General features: G+C 41.0%; 1 protein-coding gene across 4 annotated transcripts in view; it reads right to left on the bottom strand.

The window, feature by feature from the left end:
• The window catches only part of LNX1 (ligand of numb-protein X 1), a 261,445-nt gene that overhangs the window by 111,072 nt on the left and 126,445 nt on the right, over positions 1–23,928 (bottom strand). For 3 of the 4 annotated variants that reach the window (XM_029587604.1, XM_029587612.1, XM_029587615.1), the window contains one exon: positions 631–845. In XM_029587604.1, the coding sequence (XP_029443464.1) occupies positions 631–845 (215 nt within the window). Of the gene's footprint in view, positions 1–630; positions 846–21,714; positions 22,673–23,928 lie in introns of those variants that run through there. The other variant, XM_029587620.1, reaches the window with a different exon arrangement.

The following is a 23,928-nucleotide window of genomic DNA, read 5'->3' as shown; positions in this document are numbered from 1 at the left end:
TAACCAATTTATTGAGGCATGAGCTTTTGAGGACAGTGTTCACTCCATCCACACTAGATTAAAATGGCTATCCCTCTGAAGATCTATAGAGTATAAGAATCCAAATGTGTTATGGAAATGAATATGCACTGATTTTGCTTGCATTACTTGCAATAGTAGTAATTTGTGTGTTTATTTTATTTTATGTTTCTTTTATATTCTGTTCCAGCCTCTCCTCCCCAGCTCTTGGAAAACCATTAGTTGTGTGGGTGTGCTACACATGCACATCGAAAGTCACACAGCTGAGAGGTGGAGTTATTTATATTGCCTCTCCCATAGGTGGGGGGGAGTTTTACATGTAGTTAGTTATAATTAGATAACTAATGTATATGTGGATAATTATACACTATTTTCTATTGCAGCAAAGTTTTGGGCAAGTAATATTGAGTGTAATCCAAGTACTAAATTTATAAATATGTACAAGGTAAAAGTACTTCAAGTTAGAAAAAAATACCTAAGTCCATTTGTTATTATAAACGCCAGTGAAAAGTGAAACATACGTTTTTTCCCTCTTTCATGTATTTCTTGAGGTCTTTCAACAGCATGAGCTTTGTGCTGCTTCATTAATGACTGTAGTCCCAGTTAACTTACTTCTGTTTCTATGGATTCTGCTATGATCCCCATTGCTGCCTCCCAACTGATTGTCCATTGTGTTGCTACTGAAGGCAGGATAATTCACCTCTGCCTCATCTCTCATTAAGTCTGCAAGGTCTTGGTGCACAGCTGCTACTGTTGAATCTGGAGATGTGTCCTCTGAACGTCTTTTTCGCTCTCTTGTAAGACCATAATGGGTAGCTCCTTTGCATCTAGGGAAAATGAAAAAAAGCAAAAACAATTAAAAAATCAAAATTCCATACCCAGGATGAGTGTATGAGCTAGAGGTTGGTTTTCTGTCGAACAAAATACAAATACAAATAGTGCTATTGATGTATGAGATCTTGATACTTTGCCCAAAGGATATTGGCATCAGCTTCAAAATAAAGCTGTTGCCAAAAGGCCCTGCCAAAGAGCCTACCCCTTTGTGGGCCCCTTAGTGGGACCAGTGGATCATGAGCTGGGAACTCTGTCTTGTTTAATGTAAGCAGATTTTATTAGTATTTTAACAAGCTTTGGTTAATTTGTGCTAAGACAGTTGTACTTAATTTTATGTTATATTTAGAAATGTTGCAAAATATTTCCGTTGTTATAGGATGGGGTATTTATGCTGGTTCAGGTTTAAAGAAAAGGAGGGGGTCAACACAGAGAACACTGATGCCAGTAAATTGGGTGCTTTTTGACGGTGATCAGAAGCAAAGGAAATTGTCAGATAATATGTTGTATGGCATGATCCATTAGAAATAAGAACTGTTATTTGAATAATCTTATTCAGCAACATAAGTTAGATATTTTATTAATAACTGAGTCAGGGCACAATGATCTTGATGTAATGCTTTTAATTCAACGTTGTGTCCCCCCGGTTACACTTATTTACAGCAAGCCTGCCCATTTAGGAAAGTGGAAGGGGGATTAACCATTTATAGAGTGATGCTAAAAGGGCAGAGGATATGCAGTTAGTGGAGCAATTGGCAGGGTTGCATTTAGAGCATGGAAAAGCTAATGATTATTGGTGACTTTATTGTCCATATGGACAATGTAAATAAGTACAGGAATTATCTACTCTAATCTCTGTGTTGGGTTCTGTGCAGAGAGTCACATTCCCCACCCATAAAGGAAGACACATTTTAGGTCTTTTTCATCACAAAAAATAGAAAGGAAGTTTTTCTCATTTTAGTGTGTTAGAAGTATTATGGTCTGACCATTCATTTATTAGGTTTCAGTTTCAAGATCAATTGGTAAACAGGTGATGTGGTAATTTGAATATGAAGAAGATAGTAAGGCAGATATGAGCCTGATTATTTTATGAAAGAATGAACTTTTGATTGTTTTAGCAATCTTCCTGGAGAATATGTCAGTAGATGACCTTTGTGAAAAATGGGATACCTCGTTGTGTGCAGCTTAACACAAAGTTGCCCCATTAAAAGAAATGAATTCCCAGTGTGTGATTGCAAGAGAGCGGAGTGGTACTCCTAGGAATTAGTGCAAGAAAGGCATTCCTTGAGACAGACAGAGAAAGAAAATGAAGAATACAGACTGACGATGCTAAGGAACAATACATTTTGTGCTTAAGAGATTATAGGACACATTCAGGCCGATACAGTACAGTGCGCTCCGGCGGAGTGCAGTTAACCCATGTTAGGACGCGCGTTTTCGACGCGCTATTACCCTTTACTGAATAAGGGGTAAAGCTAGCGCGTCGAAAATGCGCGTCCAACCCCCCCCCGAAACTAATAGCACCCGCAACATGCAAATGCATGCTGATGGCCCTATTAGTTATTCCTGCGCAATACAGAAAGTAAAATGTGCAGCCAAGCCTCAAATTTTACTTTTAGAAATTAGCGCCTACCCAAAGGTAGGCATTAATTTCTGCCAGCACCGGGAAAGTGCACAGAAAAGCAATAAAAACTGCTTTTCTGTACACCCTCCGACTTAATATCATGGTGATATTAAGTCGGAGGTTTCAAAAGTTTAAAATTAATTAAAAATAAAAAAAACCAAATTTAAAATCGGCTCGCGGCTCGAAAACCGGAATTTTGCCAGCGTCCAGTTTCCGAACCCGTGGCTGTCAGCAGGTTTGAGAACCGATGCCGGCAAAATTGAGCGTCGGCTGTCAAACCCATTGACAGCCGCCACTCCTGTCAAAAAAGAGGCGCTAGGGACGCGCTAGTGTCCCTAGCGCCTCTTTTTACCACGGGCCCTAATTTGAATTATTTGTTTAGTGAATCACGCGCACAGGAGAGTGGCATGGGCGCTCGCCCGCTCTCCTGCGAACTTTACTGTAGCGGCCTGATTGTCAGGAAGCAAATAAAACTCTAATAGATAAAACTGAAAAATCTTTTCAAAAATGATAACAATTCAGGGGCAATTCTGGCTGGACATTACACTGCCTGCTGAGTTAGCTCAGGGGGATAAATAATGCTTGAAATGTCATCTGTGACATTTAAAACTTAAATCCACAAATTCAATATTATATCCTTGCCCATTCTCAGTTATTAGAGCACTTAAGAAAACTACTTATAGTATAATATTAATGTAAGACATTGATAAGACAGGCTAAGAGAGAATTTGAAAAGAAGTTGGCTGTAGAGGCAAAAACTCACAGTAAAAACTTTTAAAAATATATCCGAAGCAGAAAGCCTGTGAGGGAGTCAGTTGGACCGTTAGATGATCGAGGGGTTAAAGGGGCACTTAGAGAAGATAAGGCCATCGTGGAAAGATTAAATGATTTCTTTGCTTCGGTGTTTACTGAAAAGGATGTTGGGGAGGTACACGTAATGGAGAAGGTTTTCATGGGCAATGATTCAGATGGACTGAATCAAATCACGGTGAACCTAGAAGATGTGGTAGGCCTGATTGACAAACTGAAGAGTAGTAAATCACCTGGACCGGATGGTATACACCCCAGAGTTCTGAAGGAACTAAAAAATGAAATTTCAGACCTATTAGTAAAAATTTGTAACGTATCATTAAAATCATCCATTGTACCTGAAGACTGGAGGATAGCAAATGTAACCCCAATATTTAAAAAGGGCTCCAGGGGCGATCCGGGAAACTACAGACCGGTTAACCTGACTTCAGTGCCAGGAAAAATAGTGGAAAGTGTTCTAAACATCAAAATCACAGAACATATAAAAAGACATGGTTTAATGAGAAGAGACGACTGAGGGAGGGATATGATAGAGGTGTTTAAAATCATGAGAGGTCTAGAACGGGTAGATGTGAATCGGTTATTTACTCTTTCGGATAGTAGAAAGACTAGGGGGCACTCCATGAAGTTAGCATGGGGCACATTTAAAACTAATCTGAAAAAGTTCTTTTTTACTCAATGCACAATTAAACTCTGGAATTTGTTGCCACAGGATGTAGTTAGTTAGTGCAGTTAGTATAGCTGTGTTTAAAAAAGGATTGGATAAGTTCTTGGAGGAGAAGTCCATTACCTGCTATTAAGTTCACTTAGAGAATAGCCACTGCCATTAGCAATGGTAACATGGAATAGACTTAGTTTTTGGGTATTTGCCAGGTTCTTATGGCCTGGATTGGCCACTGTTGGAAACAGGATGCTGGGCTTGATGGACCCTTGGTCTGACCCAGTATGGCATTTTCTTATGTTCTTATGTTCTTACTATGAACACAATTTTGTCAGTAGGTAGTAAGCAGGCATTGCTAAAGAGAGTATGGATGTGCATTTGTTTTCAACGAATTTGATGTTACCCAGGTAGAGAGTCCATCAAGTTAGGTTGAGAGAACATTGCACAAATGTCATCTTTGAGTGAGTTTCCTCACTCCGAAGGTCATCAAATCTTCACAAGAGACCACTGTTCTGTTTGTATGTCTCACTTTGAATGTCAAAGTGGCCCCTAACCCCCTACACTAATACCTAAACCTCACGTCAAGTTACTAGGTGGGCCTCCCATAGGGATGTAAATACCTATCTAGGGAGAGGGTTTTACAGTTAGTCACTCACACTCGCTCTCTCTCTCTAGGAGCTTCAAACCTACTAAAACAGGCTTCATTGTAGTTAAAGCCATGCAATAGGACTTTACAAAATTGTAAGGCTAACTTCTCTTTTTCAGATTTGCATCGCACCATATGATATGGTGCGTTAAAGGCATTTTCGCATGCGATAAGCCCTTAACACATGCGAAAGCGCCTTAGCACATTTTGATAAATGAGGGGGTTAGATTGTAAGCCCTCTGGGGACAGGTAAATACCTACAGTACCTGAATGTAATCCACTCTGAAGCACTGTGAAAAGTGGAATATAAATCTAAATAAAAAAATATATATATTGTAAAGGAACTGGTGGTGGAGGTGAAATTGTTGTTTCTGGTAGGCTAGGCACATTTTATAACTTTTTGGTGAGTACACTAGGAAATTATTGGTGTTTCTGGTAATTACAGACATTATACAACCATTTTTTAATTATAGAAACAAGCTGTTAAGCCCGTTAAAACGGGCAAGATGTGCCGGCCAGAACTGTCTATTCTGCGCAGTCACAGCTACTCATGGGCTTGTTAAAACAGGCGAGATGTTCGTGGCACGTCAGTCAGAGCTCTCTTCCACGCAGTCAGAGCTGCTCCCTTCTGTGCATTCGCAGCGCAGGCATGGCCAGTCGGTGAGAACTGTCTCATCCGCACAAGCACGGCATGTCGGTGAGAGCTGCTCTCTACTGCGCATTCATGGCACATCAGTGACTGCTCAATTATATAGCTGATGGTTAGGTAAGGGGTGCTTTTGGGAGGTATGGAATGCATTATGAGTATTTCCATTATTTCCTATGGAAAAAATAGTCTTGACTTACAACCAACTTGAGTTACAACCAGCCCTCTGGAATCAATTGAGCTTGTAAGTCAAGGGTCCACTGTATTTCTACCTTAAGCAAGCATAGCACACAGTGCACTTTCTTCTTGGGTTCTATCTGAGAAGGTTGTTTGCTAGACTACCTCAGTTCTGCCAGCCTGCCTTGCCCCATCAAAACCACAGGGACCAGACTACCTCCGCTCTGCCATCCTGTCTTGCACCTATCAACTTTCTGCCACTCTGCCTTGCTGCCATACACCAGACGATTCTACTCCTTGTGGTGTTCTTGCCACTATCATGGTTCCTCAGTGTGTTGATGCTAGTCTTTCTGCTGCTTTGTCCCTTTATCGGCACCTTGTGGTTTTTTCTGATACCCTTTCTGCTTGCTATGTTCCCCCTTCATTGTGTTGTAGGATGTTGATGCCACTTGCTTGCCACTTTGTCTGTCGTGCAGCCTTTGAGGTTTCATGCAACTGTTATCAGTGCTCTCTTTTGAAGCTGTGGTGTGTTTTTGACACTCTCGCTGCTGCTTTGCACCTCTGTTAAAGCACTCTTGCCACTTCTGGTACCCCTTTGCCCCTTTACAGTGCCTTAGGCTATTCATGCCACTTTGGTGCCACTTTGCCACAGTTTAAGTACCTTGAGCTCTTTTCTCGTTCTGATGATTGCTCCCCAGAAGTTTCATCAGAATTGATAAGAAAAGCCCAATTCTGCAGCCAAAAATAGGCTGCAGAATTGGGCTTCCCCCATTGACTTTAATGGCAAAACGAAAAACAAATGAAACTAATAAACAAATTGGTTTCCCCCCCTATGAAACTAATGAAACGAATTTGGGTCCCAGTGAAACGAAAAACGAAACGAAACAAATTTTTTCCTTCTGCACATCCCTAAAAGAGAGCAACAGTTTGACCTATACAAAAAGATGTGAATATTTTGATTGATGATATATCTAATTTCCATTCAATATCAAATTTGCCAACAGTAGGAAATATGGTGGAAATGTGTGTCCATCACAATTGGAAGAATGTTTAGAAGAGCAGGTTATATTGCATAATCAAAAGAGTGGTATGGTTTTTGTAAGCACCATGAAACAAAGACTTTGCTGCTGATTTTGATAGATAATATTATATTGTCAACTGGATGCTGGAAGATCAGATGTCTTGGTACAGCTAGAAGTGTCAGTGGCCTTTGACATCATTAATCATATGCATTTATTGCATAAATTAGGTCAGACAGGTATTAGAAGAACTATTCTATTCTGGTTTAGATATTTTCTGGATGACAGACAGCGATGAGTCTAAATTGAAGAAACTCAGTTGAGAAACAATATCAGCTGGCATACGGCAAGTGTCATCCTTATCTTTGCCCCTTGTTAACATATATTTGAATTGAAGCCAATGTGTAATATTCTTTACAATTTAACGGGGTCATTTATCAAAATGTGTTATGGTGTTAATGCCTGTGATAGTTATCACAATAGGCAGCACAAATGTAAATTTGTCAAGTTTATTCAAAGGGGCTTATTATGAAGGGCTTTGGGTGGGATTAATGAAAATGAGGGGCATTATTGCACTGTGTGATAGATTTATCCATCCACCTTTTTTCCTAGTGTTAAGCTATGTGATGGGCGGGGGGGGGGAGGGAGAGAGCCTTTGGGATAGCATACATATTAGTCAACTATTTATATCAATATAGGAGGGCCAGTTAGTAACTCAAGGTGAGGTTTTGGTGGAGGTGTAGGGTTTTGGGGCCAGTTTTACATGCAGAGTGAGACATACGAACAGCACTGTACACCTCAGTGAAGATGTGACGTTATTTGGAGTGAGGAAAGTCACACAAAGATGAGATTCTTACAGTATCAAGCTAGTTTTTAGTAAACAATGCATGGATACAGTGAATGCTTGGATGAAGGCTAGCTTTTTGTCATTAAATATTGGTAAAACCTCGCTCCTTTGAATAGGAAAAAGTCAACCTCAGGTTTTTATCAGTAGCTCTGAATTATGTTGGCATTCAATTACAACTTGCTTTTGAGGTTAGGAACTTAGTGGGTTTTAACAGACTCTAAGTTGACATTTAAACCTCATATTAAGCGGGTAGTAAATATGTCTTTTTTAAAAACTTAAAACATTAATGTCATTAAAACATCTGCTAAACAAGGAATTATTCAGGTCTCTACTACAATCAATAATCTTTTGGCAAATGGACTATTGTAACAGTCTGTATTTTGGTCTTCCTACTAACTACTGTATTTCAGAGCTCTACAGCATGCCACAGTAAGGATTGGGAGAGAAGCAAAAGGTAATGAAAATATAACACCAGTTTTGTATAGTCTTCATTGGATTCCCTGAAGTGAAGAGCACAGTTTAAAATAATTGTGATAGTTTTAAAGTTATTACATAGTGATCACCCATGTTCATTAGTTGAAGTATTGCCAACATATGTTCCTAAGGTTGTTCTGAGACCTTGTGATTCTAGTTTATTGGCGATTCCATCTGTACATTATTGTAGATTACAAACCATGTGATGCAGAGTATTTTTCTTTTGCGGAACCTAAACTATGGAGCAGTTTTCTGGTTGAAGTGCGTGGTAAGACAGATGTGAACGTCTTCGCGAAGAAGATACAATCATTAGGTTTTCATAAAACATTTAGTTAAATTAACTTCCATTGTTATAGTGGGTTTGTCTTTTATTGAAATGTAAATTTATTCTAATTATTTTGTGTGTTTAGTTGCATCGTGTTTTGTTTTATGTATTTTATGAAGGTTCTTTGCACTCCGTGTTGGACACACATGGATATCTGCGGAATGTAAGAAATGTTAAATAAAATAATTTATGTCATGTGAGGGTATCCATCATTGTGACAAAAACAGATTTAAGCCCATCAAGAAAGGAAGTAATTATGAGTTATTCACTTAGCACACACAAACTGTGTTACACAGGAAAGAGTTTCTTTAATAATGGCTGCCTGATTACTGAAGCTTTTCAGATCAGGGTACGGTTTGTTTCCGTTTCCTACAGCTATAGTAATCTGTGGGGCTTGCTGTAATCAGTTCTTGGTAAAAATAAAAAATTGCGCTACAGCTTTGTTGAATGTGCCTTTACTTAACTAAGACAACAAAATGAAAATTACTGTGAGGCTCCCTGCCATGATGCATTGATGCAAAAAATAACACAGCTCCTGTGTCCCACCTTCCCCCTCACCTAGCCTGCAGTAACTGAGCTGCAGCAGGAAAGTCTCCTGCTATATTTCGCTGGGCTGGGGTATCACGGGAAGAGTGTACATAAGGCAGTGCATGTACATAAGGCAGGTGCTGGCAGCAAACTACTTCTGTCTTGACCAACACTAGGATTTTCCACTTTCCTACCCAATGTAAACCCATATCTTTTAGATTATTTTGATTCTTGTGCTACTTTATTATGTACAGTTATTTGTAATTTTGTTACAGCTAGTAGCAAAGAGGTCCCAAGCCAAGGAGATGCAGGCAGATAGGGACTTGTTTCTTGGTGCATTCTCTTTGGGGGGGGGGGGGGGGAGGGAAATGGCATCCTCTCTCTTCTGGGAATGGAGAGCTTAGAGTGACTTATGTTGGCACTGTGGGAGGCCATCGAATTGGCAGATCAGCCCTGTATTGGGGACCTCTGGATGACTGCTGGCGGGAGCTAGGTGCAGGATCGCTGAAAGAAGGCATTGGCAAACACGGCATACTCCATGACTCCAGCCAGCCTAGCTATCATCACAGTAGGCCTGATGAGTGTCACTGGCTGCCTAACTAACCACAGCGGCCAGTCAGAGCTTAGGGACATAACCACTACCCAGAGCCAAGTAATGTTCTTTATGCAAATATATATTCAATAAAGCAGGCTGCAGCCTTTAAATGCCATGCAGTCTTGTATCTGTTTTCTTAAGGGGAAGGAGATGGAGGCCAGGAAGTCATGGCTGCCTATGTTATATCAGGTTAGACTTTATTTTCTATTTCAGAAAGCTCCTCACTATATTTCTGCCCTTGTTCACTAGTATTCCATTCTCTGCTCTCTGTTCTGTCATTATATCATTCTACTTTGCATCACTCAAAGCCACTTCTCATTTCTGAGCCTTCTACGCTCTTGTATCACTCCCCTGAACACACTACTATCCAAGGCACTACCTTACAATCTGTCTTGTGGTGTAGGTTGAAATCCACCTCTCTAAAGTCCTTTCCTGATTTCCTCACCAATTTTCTTCTAACTTAAACATTTCTGAATTTTCTCTCCCTCTTACTGTGAGGCACTCTGGGTGGGGTTCCCCTGAAATAAATACATATGGGCAGGGACCATCGTGAAAAGCAGTTGAAGGCAAAACATCTGTTTTGCGTTTTTACCCACATTTGATTTCAGAAAGCTTTATCCACATAAGCTTGATCCTATGTGATAGAACCAGGCCTAAACACAGGGGCATTCTCAATACTGCCTGAGGAAAATCACCGTGACTGAGATGCATATGAAAGGATGTATGGTGTCCTCAGCATTCCCACTTATATCCAGCCACTGATGCAGAACTGCATGACAACCGGAAAGCCCAGTGCAAGCCAGAATGTGGCAAATCACTTTCTGCTGGTGTCAGACTTCTCTTTTCTGTCCACTCCTTGCCTTCCTCCCAGCCATTAGAAAGCTGCTCGTTGTAACAAAGCCAATTATTTGACTGTTACTCTTCTCACTATTACCCCAGGCCTAACAATAACTGATGTCTTTTATTTTATACACTCATAGAAATAGCTCCAGTGCCTTCAGGGAACCTGAGGTCTTTCATAGTGCAAGGCATACACACAACCATTAAATGGATAACACACACAGTTCTCTACTTATAAAAGGTTTTCTCCCACTCTATATCTATGGTAAAACTCTTTTGAAATTTCAACCTGCATTCTTCGCTTAAAATATATTCATAAAAAGTCACCAAGGAGGCTAGAGAACATATGAAAGGCTTTATATACCAATCGATTTTTCTAATTTTGTATATATGAGGAAAAAACATTTAGCCCAACAAGCCCTAAGTTAAAGACTTCATTCTAATCAATAGTACATACATGCTAAGAAAAATGAATATTTATCAACCAGCTGCTTTTCTAAGTTATTGTATTCATATGACACTATATGAAACATCCTGCTATCTACCCTATCAGATGGCTGTATTAGCTAAACATGCCAGGATTTATATGCATCACTGAAGCTGGTAAGTTTACCTCATAATCTAAAAGTGATGGGAACAAATATCCACTCTTCATTTAATTGCCCTCTAAACATGTAAAACTGGTTTCCAAATCAGTTTTACATTCATTTGATGATGGACAAAGACACAATCCATTTTCCAGTTTGAAACTGAGTTTAAACCATTTAAAAAAATTCATTAAAAGGTAAATATAATGTTATACTTATATATCATCTTTCTTGAAACAAATTCAACAGAGTAGTTTACATCAAGCAAACAGAGCAATCAAAACACATCATATAAATAATACGAAAATAAAATGCCATTCATAATACAGCATAAAAATACATAAGAAATACATCAATAATCTAGAACCAGAACTCAAAAAATGAAATTTGTACTGTAAATGTTGCTATTTTTAAGTACCTTGGTTTTGCTTTTTTTTTTTTTTTTAAATAAACTTTGTATTTATTTTCCCCCAATTCTTGTTTATAGGGCTTTTGTTCATCATTTGGCTGGGATAAAATGACTCAGTTTTGCTTCTTCATATGACTTGTGGTTCTTCCAATGAATAAATGGGCAATTTATTGGGAAATAGCTTTCTATGGGTGATACATGGATAAGTTACCTATTTTCACACACAGCAGCTATTTAAAATGGCACACTTCTGTTTCTGTCAACAATTTCTGTCATGAATTTGACTTGGTGCTAGCTGCAGGTCTAAGATAAAATGTGAGAAAGAGAGATTTGGCTAGTCAGAGCATGCCCTAGCTTTAAGCTTCATTTTACTATTATGTAGAGAATCAATATTTCATAGATTTCCTCAATAACGAAGCATGTGGGGCCTTTTTTTGTCTCCTTGGGGTGAGTGATTATACCATGTTGAGGGGGAGGTGGTGAGTGCAATGTTTTTGTAATGGAATTGTTACATTTACCTAAGGATGCTCATTCTGAGGGTGAGCATCTGACTTCATGTCATAAGTAACTGGTGAGACCCTTTTACATTTTTCATATTCAGGTGAAAACATTCTGCAAGTTTATTTGTATTAAAAAAAACCCCTTTGAAACTGGATTTGAAAAGCCAAGAGTGGCTCATCTGTTTCTTATGATCCAGAAATAGGTGATCACTAGCTGAAGGTTAACCATATTCTTACACCAAGAAGTTACGCTCAGAACTAAAGGGGGCTACATTCGGGGGCCATACAATTCCGTCCACATGGGTTTGTCCCCCCCCCCCACCTCCACCCAAAAAAAAAAAAAAAAGAAAACCCACCCTTGTCAGAATCCTCATGTCCTCCCTGACATGACCTGCAAATTTGGTGTGGATAGGACACCAAGCAGTAAAGCTATTAGGGACACACACAGAAACATAGGGATCACGTCAACCTTCTTTCCCTTTGGATAGCAGACTAATGAAAAATTCTTTTAGTAATAAAAAATTGTCATTTTAAAAAAGGATTTCAAAACCGGCTTACTTTGCTGTTTTAGCTGCGGTGCTGGAGCAGTTTCTCACAGAAACATTTGCAGATTTAAAGAAGGTAGGTTTGGGGTAACCTGCAGAGAGCAGCAGTTGCAGGCCTAAAGGGAACACGATGGGATTAGGGATTGGTTTCCATGGGGGAATTTGAGTAGATAGTTTGGGTAGGTGTGCATAAAATCACTGCTGGGAAGAGTAGATAGGCTTTTTTGGTCTTTATCTGTTGTCATTTACTATATTATGTTACTAAGTAAGGCTGGCTCTTGTGGGAAAAAACACTTTTCATCTCAGGGCAACATTAAACAGTTATAGAGGTGGTTGAGTTAAAAAAAAAAATACATTGAGTCTACATTCTTCCAACTGCCAGGCATTTATCTTTACCCGTTAATCTAAGGAAGATGAAAAATAGTCTTTCATTGTCTAAAATATATTCTGCAACAAATTCTGTAGTACAATAGAATTATTCTTTTCCAATCCCAGGTACAACAGTTGGTTTAAATCTCTGGATCAGTACTTTCCTCTAGTCTAGAGTCTAAATTACATCATCAAACTATCCAATCTTTTTTACCTTCAAATTATTCTCTTCTGATATTATTTGCTATTATACCCATAATTGCCTGCATTGTCAAAATGTTCTATAATGTCACCAGTCTGAGTAAAGAATCCCTTTATCTAAAGATGGTGAAATGAATTTCCTCGTATCTGAGAGATTTCCCCTTGCTTTAATTCTTGCTTTGACAATAAAATCACAGCAGGATCTGTTGATATCGGCAATAAAATCACAGCAGGATCTGTTGATATCTTAGTAAAATCTGGTAATTAAATTTACATCTTCCCCATCATCTGTTTCTTTTCCTATGCCCCCTCCACCTTGCTACTGTTATTGATCCAACAGTTTCCTCCTGCTCCATTGGACCTCCAGAACAAGGTCAATAAGAACTGGCCTCTATGGTAGGCTCAGGGGTGGTGCTTCCATCAGACAAACTAGGTGGTTGCCTAGGGAACCAAAACATTTACTTTTTTTTTTGGAGGGAGAGAGGGGGTTAGCAAAATCCAGCCAATGCGAGGCCCAGAGGGGTGAGGTGCCAATGTCAGTACTGCCAAAGAAGGGAGCACTGTGCAGCAGCCATTGCTGCCAATAGGTAAGATGGGGAAGGAAGGATGCATGACTAAAGGTTTGCCAAGGGCAGCAAATATTCTTGCACCGGCCTTGGTACCGAAGCCTTCATATGTAACTATCTGGGGGGGTGGGGGGGGGGGGAGTTTGCTCCTATTTATATATTGTATTATGCTTACTTTAATCCAGCCAGCACAGTGACAGTCCTCGGCTGGTGGCCATGCACTACTGATCCCTTCGGAACATGTAATTGTGGCCCTTAATCTGGCCAGTGGGTGTTGCCAAAAAAAGCAATGGCTGAGACTTTTCTGCCTCTGGACCTTGGGAATACTGTCTCTGTGGTATCCCCAGCGCCTAGCTTTCCAGGGTACAGAGTTCTGGTTCAGGAACTGAACCCAGATTCTCAACCTGGCAGCACGCAGCATTGTCACTGAGACATTTCCAATCATCTTTTTCTAAGGAAAGCAGCCCCAGACTGGAAAACCTTGAAGCAAATCAAGCCCTTTCCTCTCTTCTAACAGCTTAGCGGCATTAAATTACCACTTTTCACATCCTTTGAATATCCTGCATGAGGATGGGAATACAAAAATAAAAGGATGATAGATTGGTCCCTTGCTTTTATCCCATTTAAAGTATGCATCGAATTTTGCTTGCTGCTTGGTTATGTAGAATACATTTTAACTTATTAGCAACTAATATACTCGGGTTACTCTAAACAAATACTATCCCATTCAAAGTATATTGCACTTCCCTACCAATCCTTGTCTCCCATGAGCATTGCTCTATTACTTTTTCATATTTTACCTTATCTGCCACTTTTCTACCCCAGTTTTCATTGGTTTTTATGTATACATCTTTAACATTAGTGAGTCCTGCAGCCCTCTATAAAAATGTTCATATTGATGCTTATTCCTTCCTTGAAAACACTGACATAAATATGAAATAGCAGTGAACTAAACATGGATCTCTGTGGGACTTCACTTGCTGCTTACTTCCAATTACAATATGTGGCATTAATTATAGTCCACTGATGCTTCCACGTCAGTCAGTGTCTTACCCACTCAAAAAGTGGCATCTACCTCATCTTCTGTAAAATGCAGGCTCTTTTTAATGGAGTACTATATCAAAATAGGTAGTAAACTCCAGATATAAATTATTCTTTTCATATCACGTTTATCACTAGCATTCTTGAAAAACCCAAAAAGGTTGTTGGTCTGGCTTGGCCTGTTGCTCCTGATTACTTACCAGTTCTTGCTAATTACCATTGCTACTCAGAAAGGGATGTGCACGTGCAGCCTATCCTGAAGAACCTACCCTGCTTTAATTGACTCCTGAAATATTAAACTTTACTCATTTCCTGGATGAATATTTTTGGCATAATGCCTTATTAACTTTTACACAATTTACTTCTATCTTTTTTTGCTTCTGGGTTCTGTGATCCTCACTGCGATTAATGTTTGAGTTCAGTACCCTTGTTGGTTTATCTTTTCCAAGTGGTCTTTCAACCATAAAGCATTAAGAAAAATGTGATTTAGGATTTCCCTTTTGTACCCCATCTCTAATCATTTTGTTTCTGTTACATACACAAACAGACTTGCAGCATCCAATGCTGTTCCTTGCTTACTTATCTATGTAAAGAGCCTTTTGGGGCTTGTCTGATAATTTTTATTGTTTCTTACAGGTTCTGTAAGGATACCTCTGTCACTTCCCTTTTCATAATGAGTGATTTGGTAAAAGGCCATTTTTCAGAAACATATTTTGATACAAACATGCTGGAGACCCAAGGGAAGGGGTCTGACCTATTGCTGAAGAGCAACACTTAGCGGTCGGCGACTCAAGAGTACACGTTTACTGGGTTTCAAAGTGAACTGCAGTCCAATCTCATAGCCAGAGGACTCTTGCTAAAGTGGCTGGGCTGGATGGGAAGGGAAGAAGTAATAAAATTGGGGAAAGAACTGTGAATGAAGGCCTATTGCACAGCAAGAGGAAATCAAGACATGAAAATAAAAGAGAACAAAGAAATGGATAAGAAAAAATTATCTGCAGTTATTAAATCATGATCTAGGATCAGAATACCTTCAAAAAATAACAAAGTCCTCCATTGTATTTGTAATTAGTCATATTTCCCTGGTTTTGGAGATTTTATTTTAATGATAATAATAATAATAATAATTGTATTTATATTTCACACTTCATCACCAAAAGCTCTTGAACAAGGATGCACAATTCTTGTCCTTTAGGACCACAAACCAGTCTAGTTTTAGGATAGCCCCAATGAATATGCATGAAATAGATTTGTATACAACCGAGGCAGTAAGCATGAAAATCTCTCTTATACATTTTAGTTCGGGATATCCTGAAAACCTGACTGGTTTGCAACCCTCAAGGACCGGAGTTGCCTACTCCTGCCCTTGAAGTTTGCTACAAACACCAGTTCAATATATTTCAAACAACAAAAATACATTGAAATCCATGCCTCAACACATATACACCTTCCTTTACAGGACTCCCATTCACAAACCCACCCTCATTATTTTACCAGCCGTCCCTAACCTGTAATAAAACAAGACTTTGAGAAGAGTACTATAAAACAGCAGTATCAACTAAGCCAAAATCCCTTCCTCTAAAATAGAAATCAAATTAGACAAACACTTGAGAAAATAGTCATGTGTTTAGATCACAGTAGAAGAAGACAGAGTCATTTTGAAGGTAAAGTGGTTTTGGCCTGGAATGGCACAAAAAAAGGCTGCTTCCTGGTTAATACCAACCTCACTTCCTTTAGAGAAGAGGGTACCAGTTGTGAGAACCTGTATGCACTGCTTGTTGTGGGTCTTGGCCATGGAGGACCACGGTCAACCCCACTACCTTTTCTGCCGCGAACCGCCGCTTCTCCCGGTCGGCGCGGCATCCTCCGCTTTGGGGCTGGCCGACTGCGGCCGGCCACGTGGCTCTGAACGCCGCTGCCCTGCTTCCTGCGGAGCTCTCCCTAGCCATGCGCAGGAGGATCTGCTTCTTAAAGGGCCCAGGGAGGGAAACTCCGGTCCAGCCCTCTCTGATGACATCAAGAGAGAGGGCTATTTAAGCCAAGCCTCAGTCCTCTGTTGCCTGCCTTGGCAACTGGTCGTCTCCTCAGAGTGCTAGTTGCTGCATTGATTCCTGCCTGAAGTCCTGCTCCTGATCTTGCTCCTGTTACAGCTCCGGTCCTTGCTCCTTTCTTCGAACTCCAATTCCTGTGTTTTCTCCTCGTTTTGATCTCCTGGTTCTGACTCTTGGCTTGTCCCTCGTCTTCGTTTGTCTGCTGCCCGTCTCAACCTCTGGCCTGGTTCCCTCATCTCTGCTTGCCTGCTGCCTGCCCCGGACCCTCTGACTGAATTCTCATAGTGCATCTCCGCTGCCAGGCCTGACCCGGACTCCTGACCACATCTTCACCTCGTCTTTCCTGCTTCACCAAGGTAACCCGCACCTAAGCCCTGCTGGTTCCGGTACCCAAAGGCTCAACCTGCGGGGAATGAGGGCTGGTATAGGTGAAGCTCCAGCTGCGTTGACCGCACCTTCACCACCTACCAGCGATGGGAACCATGTAGGGCCATCCCTCTGTGGTAGTGCTAATCCCTGTCATGGCACAAGGGTCCACAACCACAACAGTGCTTGCCTCCCATCAGCAGGGGCTCTTAGTGGGCCATGTTACTTGCTGTTCTATCCTCCAAGCCCTATGGCCTGGACATCCTGCTGGTGACCATATTTTCAGTATTGCCATAGGATATAAGCATATCTCTCTATAAACTCAGGGGCGGATTTGAAAACCCCTGCGCGCGCAGGCGCACCTATTTTGCATAGGTCGCCGGCGCACGTAAAGCCCTGGGACGCGCGTAAGTCCCGGGGCTTTCGAAACGGGGAGGGAGGGGGCGTGTCCGGGGGCGTTCCCGAAATGACGCGGCATTTCGGGGGCGGGCCCAGGGGCGTGGCGCCGGCCCGGGGGCGTGGTCCAGGCCGGAGGACGGAGCTGGGCTGCCGGCGACGCGCGCAAAGTTACGCCTGCTTTCAGCAGGCGTAACTTTGCCGACAAAGGTAAGGGGGGGGTGTAGATAGGGCCGGGGGGGTGGGTTAGGTAGGGGAAGGGAGGGGAAGGTGGGGGGAGGGCGAAGAAAAGTTCCCTCCGAGGCCGCTCCGAAATCGGAGCGACCTCGGAGGGAACAGGCAGGCCGCGCTGGGCTCGGCGCGCGCAGGTTGCACAAATGTGCACTCCCTTGCGTGCGCCGACCCCGGATTTTATAAGATACGCGCAGCTACGCGCGTATCTTATAAAATCTGGTGTACTTTTGTTTGCGCCGGTGGCGCGAACAAAAGTACTCACACGCGTAATGTTTGAAAATCCGCCCCTCAGTGCTTCAGCTTGGAGTCTGTCCTTGTCATGGCCTTTGTTACTCTAACCTTGGTCTTAGCCTTATTCTTGGGTTAATAGCCCAAGTCTGTTATCTTCTTAGTCATTGTTTCTGTCTTAGACTTGTATTGTGGCCTTGCATTGTTCCAGTTCCTATTTCTGTATTTGGCCTTCTTAATCTTCTACTGATCCTAGTTTTATGGCCTTCTGTTCTTGACTAAGCCTCATTTGGCCTATATTATGGCTGTCTGTTTTTACTGAACAGGATGTTGAGGAGATACCTGTGCCGGATATTATTTTCAATGGTGGTGATTCAGAAGAACTGATACAAATCACTGTGAAGCTGGAAGATGTAATAAGGCAGATTGACAAACTAAAGAGTAGCAAATCACTCAGACCAAATGGTATATATCCCAGAGATCTAAAAGAACTAAAAAATGAAATTGCAGATCTGTTGCTGGTAATTTGCAACCTATTGTTGAATCATTGGGATTGTCTGCTGTGCCTGAAGACTGGAAGGTGGTCAGTGTAACCCGATCTTTAAAAAGTGCTCCAGGATTGATCCAGAAAACTATAAACCAGTGAGTCTGACCTCTGTTCTGGGAAAAGCTGTGGAAACTATGCTAAAGAACAAAATCACAGAACATATATGCCCGTATTTTCGAAGCCTGGTTTGGATAAAATCCAGGAGATACGCACATAGCCGAGCATGCTTAGCGCATTTTAAAAATAGCCTGGCTATGCGTGTATCTACCATTAGATGCTGTCCCGGGGAAGCGCATGCTGGCAGCTGGCTGACGCATGGAATTTACTTCTGCTCCAAAGGAGCAGGAAAGTATTTAACAAAATAAAATTAGGCTAGATAGGTAGGGGTTAGGGGTCAGGTAGGAAGGGTGGATAGGGAAGTTCCCTCCCAGGCCTCTCCTGAATTGGAGTGGATTGGGAGGGAACTGGGAAAGGCCTTCTCACATCGCCGCGCGTATTTTTTAAAAATCCCCCATGTGCGCATTAGATGACATGCGCATGCCGATATTAACATCAGTCACGCTTGTGCACATGGCAGTCGTATTTTATAACATGCGTGTGGCATGACAGGTAACCACGGTTGCATGACTGGAAATGGATATCAGAGTTTTTAAAAAAGGAGTCAAAACCTGGCTTTTTAACCAAGCTTTTAACAACAAGGATTGACTCTGTTGTATTTATCTCTTTTACCATAATTTTTAGTGGTACACTTTGTATATTTTTTAGGATGTGTTTTGATCCATAGTTTTATTTTTATTTTAGCTTTTGGTGAGACAGATATGTTGAAGATTTATTTATATTTTAAATGAATTTGTTTTAGATGTTATTTCCCTTTTTATGCAAATGTAATAACCTACATTTGATTTATGATGTATACCGACGTGATATGTACTGACATGAATGCCAGTATACAAAAATCATTAAATAAATTAAATAAATAAAAATGACTGGTAAATACGGTTGCATGACTGGTAACCAATGAAGAGGAATATTGGAGTTATGTGATTGGATTTTAGTAAAGGAATGGAGAATAAAACGGCAAATGTCATAATGCCCCTGTATCACTCCACAGTGAGGACGCACTTAGAATGCTGTGTGCATGACCATGTTATAAAATTGGGTGAACATTTGAAAATCTACCCCTAAATGTAGAAACAGATAGGTTTCTAATAGATGTCCCTAGATCCCTGCCCTTGACTTTAGTCAGCAAAGGGAGATTCCTTTCAGGACAGCACCTCCTCCAGAGTTTGTCTGGAATAGGGAGTTCCTTAGGCAGGACTGGTCCATGTTAGAGTGTGGCAGTGTAGATTTGAAGTGGAAGGAGGCAGAATTGTTTTGGTATGCTCTCCAAGCTTGGCCCCCCCTGCCTAGATAAGGAAGGGAAATACACTGCCCTACCAGGTCTTTGTGATAAAGCCTGGAGGGAAGAAAGCCAGAGAGAGGGTATTTTTTTTACATTTTTGTATTGGACCAGTACCTTCTTCCCCCTCTCCAGGAGGAATCTATATACCTCTTCACCCCATCAAGAAGGAAGGAAGTATTTTTCTGCCCCCTTTCCTTACCCAGAGCAGGATGCTCAAAGATCTGCTTCTAGTATTTAGCCTTCCCTCCTGGAAGGCTACACCTATCTTTCAAAGCAGAGTTGAAGAGAAAGAGAGTTATCCAGACACAGCCGACAGAGTTTTCACCCCAGGAGAAAGGGATCCACTCACAATTAGGACACCCTAGCCACCTTGAGATAATTACCATTCCACATCACGGAGGCTAAGCAGGTTTATTTATGTATTTTTTACTTTTTAGCAGATTACAGTCAGGTACTGTAGGTATTTTTTTATCACCACAGAGCTTCCAATCTAGATGAGGCAGTGGAGTGACAGCAGGACTTGAACTGTGGTCTGCAGCCTGCTCTGCTAACCACTAGGCTACTCCTCCATGCCAAATGCCAGGAACACAGCCACAGTGGTAGAGGTCTTGTAAATCCTGATTCTTGTACAGCTTGGATGTACTTGGACCTTGGATGTACTTGGACATTTCATTTTTTGCACATAGTAATCCTTATCCTGCAAGAAATGGGGACCCTCTCACAGAGTCTGTGCATCAGGTTGCATAGATTTCTGGTCAAGGTGGTTCTGTGTCAGACTGCTGAGCAGTTCGCTTACAGCAGCACCCAGTGTGCCCCAGGAAGCTATGAAGTATGAGTTGGGTACAGCCATGCTGAAATAGGCTGTACTAACTTGGAAACATGGTGGGGGCACAAGCACTTCCAGGGCTGTGGTGTGGCTATTACTGCAGGAGGCCATCGGCTCTTTGAATTTGAGTGTTTACAGCTGACCCCTAGTGAGCAGCCAGACAATTTTGACAGATGCTTTCCTGAGGTACAAGGTGTTTTGTTACATTTATAAATAAAGCTGTGGCTTTTATTTCCACTTTAGACTCGTTTACTAATTTGAGAGAGAGAAGTAGGTGGTGACAGTTTGCCATGACTGCCTATATTGTTAAATCTACCAAGAGGCTCCATTTTTTTCAGGTCAGGCTAATCAAGTTCTGGCTTTACTCCACTGCATGCATGCATGGACTTGCAGCTCTGAAAAAAGAAAGAATACATGTCTTCATGTGTATCAAGTAAAATCAGGGCTGGATTCTGCCTGTCCTAAAGAACAAAACAAATCCAGCTGCTATGCTAACCCCTAGTAGCTATGCACTAGCAAATTTTGAAGAGGGAGAGTAAATATCTTTTAAATTTTGTTCTTATAATATTAAACACATCCCGTGCAGAAATTCAGGAAAGAAGTGCATTAAAGTAGGTCCTCAGCTATCTACCTTACTATAGCATTTAACAGATGTTTTCCACATTAAAAACACAGATGAAAGAACATTTATCATATGGAATCAGGGCATAAAAGAAAATGAAATTAAAACGGTTAAATGCCTTACAAATGTTGAATGAAAATGATTCAAAAGAGCAATACCACGGCTGTTCTCTCTCTTTACAGTTTCTACCGTTAAAAGTATTCCTTAATGATGGATTCTGAGATCTAGAATCCCAACTTAAGCAAGTGAAACTTCTATGCCAGTCCTTCCAAGCACCTCTCATTATGAATTTTCAATACAAATTGTAAACGGCAGGCGTGGCCATCTCTGGTCCTAAAGAGCCACAAACAGGCCTGGTTTTCAGGATATTCACAATGAATATTCAGGAGATATAAATATTGCATTCAATGGAGGCAGTGCATGAAAAATCTTAGTTTAATTTTAAAATTTATAAACCATTCTTTTCAGTGGTGCAGAACAGTAATTAATCGTCCAAGTGGTACACCATCAAAATTAAATAAAACATGATAAAACAGCAGAAGAAAAACACATTAAGACATACTAAGGTCCAAACTGAGTAAGCCAGGGAGCAGGAACTTAACTGGACATTGATCAGTTGCCTCTGAAATATAAAGTTGGTCAGCTGTTGAGAGTATAAAAAATATACTTGACTCCTTGCAACTTGACCACATAATTACAGGGGAAATTTAACCAAAATAGTGCCCCAGGTTGTAATACACCAAGTCTCAACAGCAGAACCTTTTCCCTCCTCAACTGAGGTACCTTAGCAACATCCGGGAAAATGTTAATCTGGTGCTCCAAAAAAGGGATTAATTAGTCTGTTACAAAAGAAATATTTCCCAACAGAGTCTTTATCTGAGTCCATGACAAATGTAACAACCAAAGGTGAGGAAATAATTTCAGCAGAGGGAGAACCTTCCAAATAATCAGTGAGATTCAGGACATCTAAAGGCGTTTTTGACTCAGGATCAGGATGTGTGGGGGTTCTCTTAGCGTGAGGCAAATAGTAAGCCTTAGCAATGGAAGAGAATATATTCTCTGGGATTTTCAAGACTTCCCAAAAATATCCTAGGAAAATGTATTAATCTTATGTTCTTGGATCTGACCATATTTTCCAGGGACTCCAATTTATTTTGCAAAGCCAAATGTCCTTTAGATACAGTCACAACATTATCTTGTAAAGAAGAAATCTTAGGCTGAACCTCCTGAAGCTTAACTGAAAAATTAGAAAGATCCCACTAAACATTTTGTAGCAAAATCAGAAAAATTTTGTTGAGAAGTAAAAAATGGACCCAGTTGATAGGAAAGAGTTGCAATTGCTTCCCAAATAGCGTCTAAATTTATTGTAGAAGGTTTAGTTAGAATAAATTCCTCTCTTCGCCTTCAAAGTACTTGGGGCATCAATGAGGGATCAATCAAGGTCTCAAAACAAAAGCCAGAAGCACCGCCATCTTGCACCGTTCTTCCTCCTCCTCCTCCTCTCCCTGTAATGGGCGCAAGCAAGGAGGCTGAAGCGTCAAGAATGGAAGTCACGATGCCTTCTAGCTGCATTTGTGACGCAAGTACAGGCGCGAGCGTATAGCGTTGATCGGGGGAAGCACAGACAGCTGGAGACAATGTGATCTCGGTGTCCGGGGAACCCAGAGTCAAACGTTCACCGGAACAAAGAAGCTGTTCAGGAACCTCATAGCTGACAACAAACTTGTCTACAGGATCTGTCACCGGCAAAGAAAAATCTCAGGGAAAGCACGAGCCTTCTCTTTTTGTTTGCCCATTAAAATCACCAGGTAAATTGAAACTGGAAAAGAGAAACTTGCATAAAGGCAAGCAGCCTCGGCAGGGAGGAAAGGTGCCAGAACCATCTTCAATCCCGTGCTATTTTGCACTTTTAAGGGTAAATTGTCAATAAGGTTCCTAACCAGCAATGCAAACACATACTTTTCAGCCTGCACAAACCAACCCAATATTCAAACACAAAGTACCCACATGATTTGTGTTTGTTATGCTGATAAAAAGCATACACCTACTTTAAGTATTCCAAATGAGGGCATAGAGCAGGGATTGGTAATGCTAGTCCTGGAATACCATGAACACATCTGTTTTTCAGGATTTCCACAATGAATATGCATGAGGTATATTTGCATACAATGGAGACAATGCATGCAGATATGCTTCATGCATATTCATTGTGGATATCCTGAAAACCAGGCTTGTTTGTGGCACTCCATGACTGGAGTTGCCTACCTCTGGCATAAAGTACATGTGTTAGCTATGCAAATATATTTCTGAAATGTAAATATGTACACATTTTGTTCAATAGCATTGTGAGAAATATTTTGAACCGTTTTTATAAATAAAGAAAAGATGTCATTGTTGGCAGCTATAACAATTTTGTTACAATTTTATTTTAATATTTTGGAAATACAATCCTAAGCATTGTCTTCTTTATTACTGTAGTTAAAAAAGGGCTGAAAAAGTTAAAAAATAAAGAAGAACAAAATTAAAACTGAACAGACAAGCTGTGTGTTATGATTACATTTTAGTTGGCTTTGTAGCTGATGAAACATTTGTTGTGAAACAAAAGATAGATTTTGGCTTCTATGAACATATTAATTTAGCAATGGCATGCGGTCCGGGCCTTCAAGGGATTCAGTGACTCCACAGCCCATAGCATGGCTACCGGATGGCAGTTCTACCCCAATTTTCAACATCAGATCAGGCAGGGATCAGTCCTATCTGATCAGTGGCAACACACCTCCCTACAGCACCCCCCAGCAGCAAGCTTCGTGTTTATCCAAATGTCATCTCCTGCTGCTGCTGCTGAGAATCCCCTCTTACTGCAAGGCCAGCCCCACAGCAGCAGCAGTAGGAGATGACATTCAGTTAAACGTGACTCCTGATACCGCCCACCCTGCAACTTGGCAGGCCATCATGGAGCTTGTCCCGTGACCACTAAAGACAGAGAAAGGATGCAGT

The sequence above is a fragment of the Rhinatrema bivittatum genome, chromosome 1, assembly GCF_901001135.1.
Source record: "Rhinatrema bivittatum chromosome 1, aRhiBiv1.1, whole genome shotgun sequence".
NCBI classification, from domain to species: Eukaryota; Metazoa; Chordata; class Amphibia; order Gymnophiona; family Rhinatrematidae; genus Rhinatrema; species Rhinatrema bivittatum.
The sequence above is the reverse complement of the archived record's forward strand: the minus strand, read 5'-3'. Positions and strand labels throughout refer to the sequence as shown.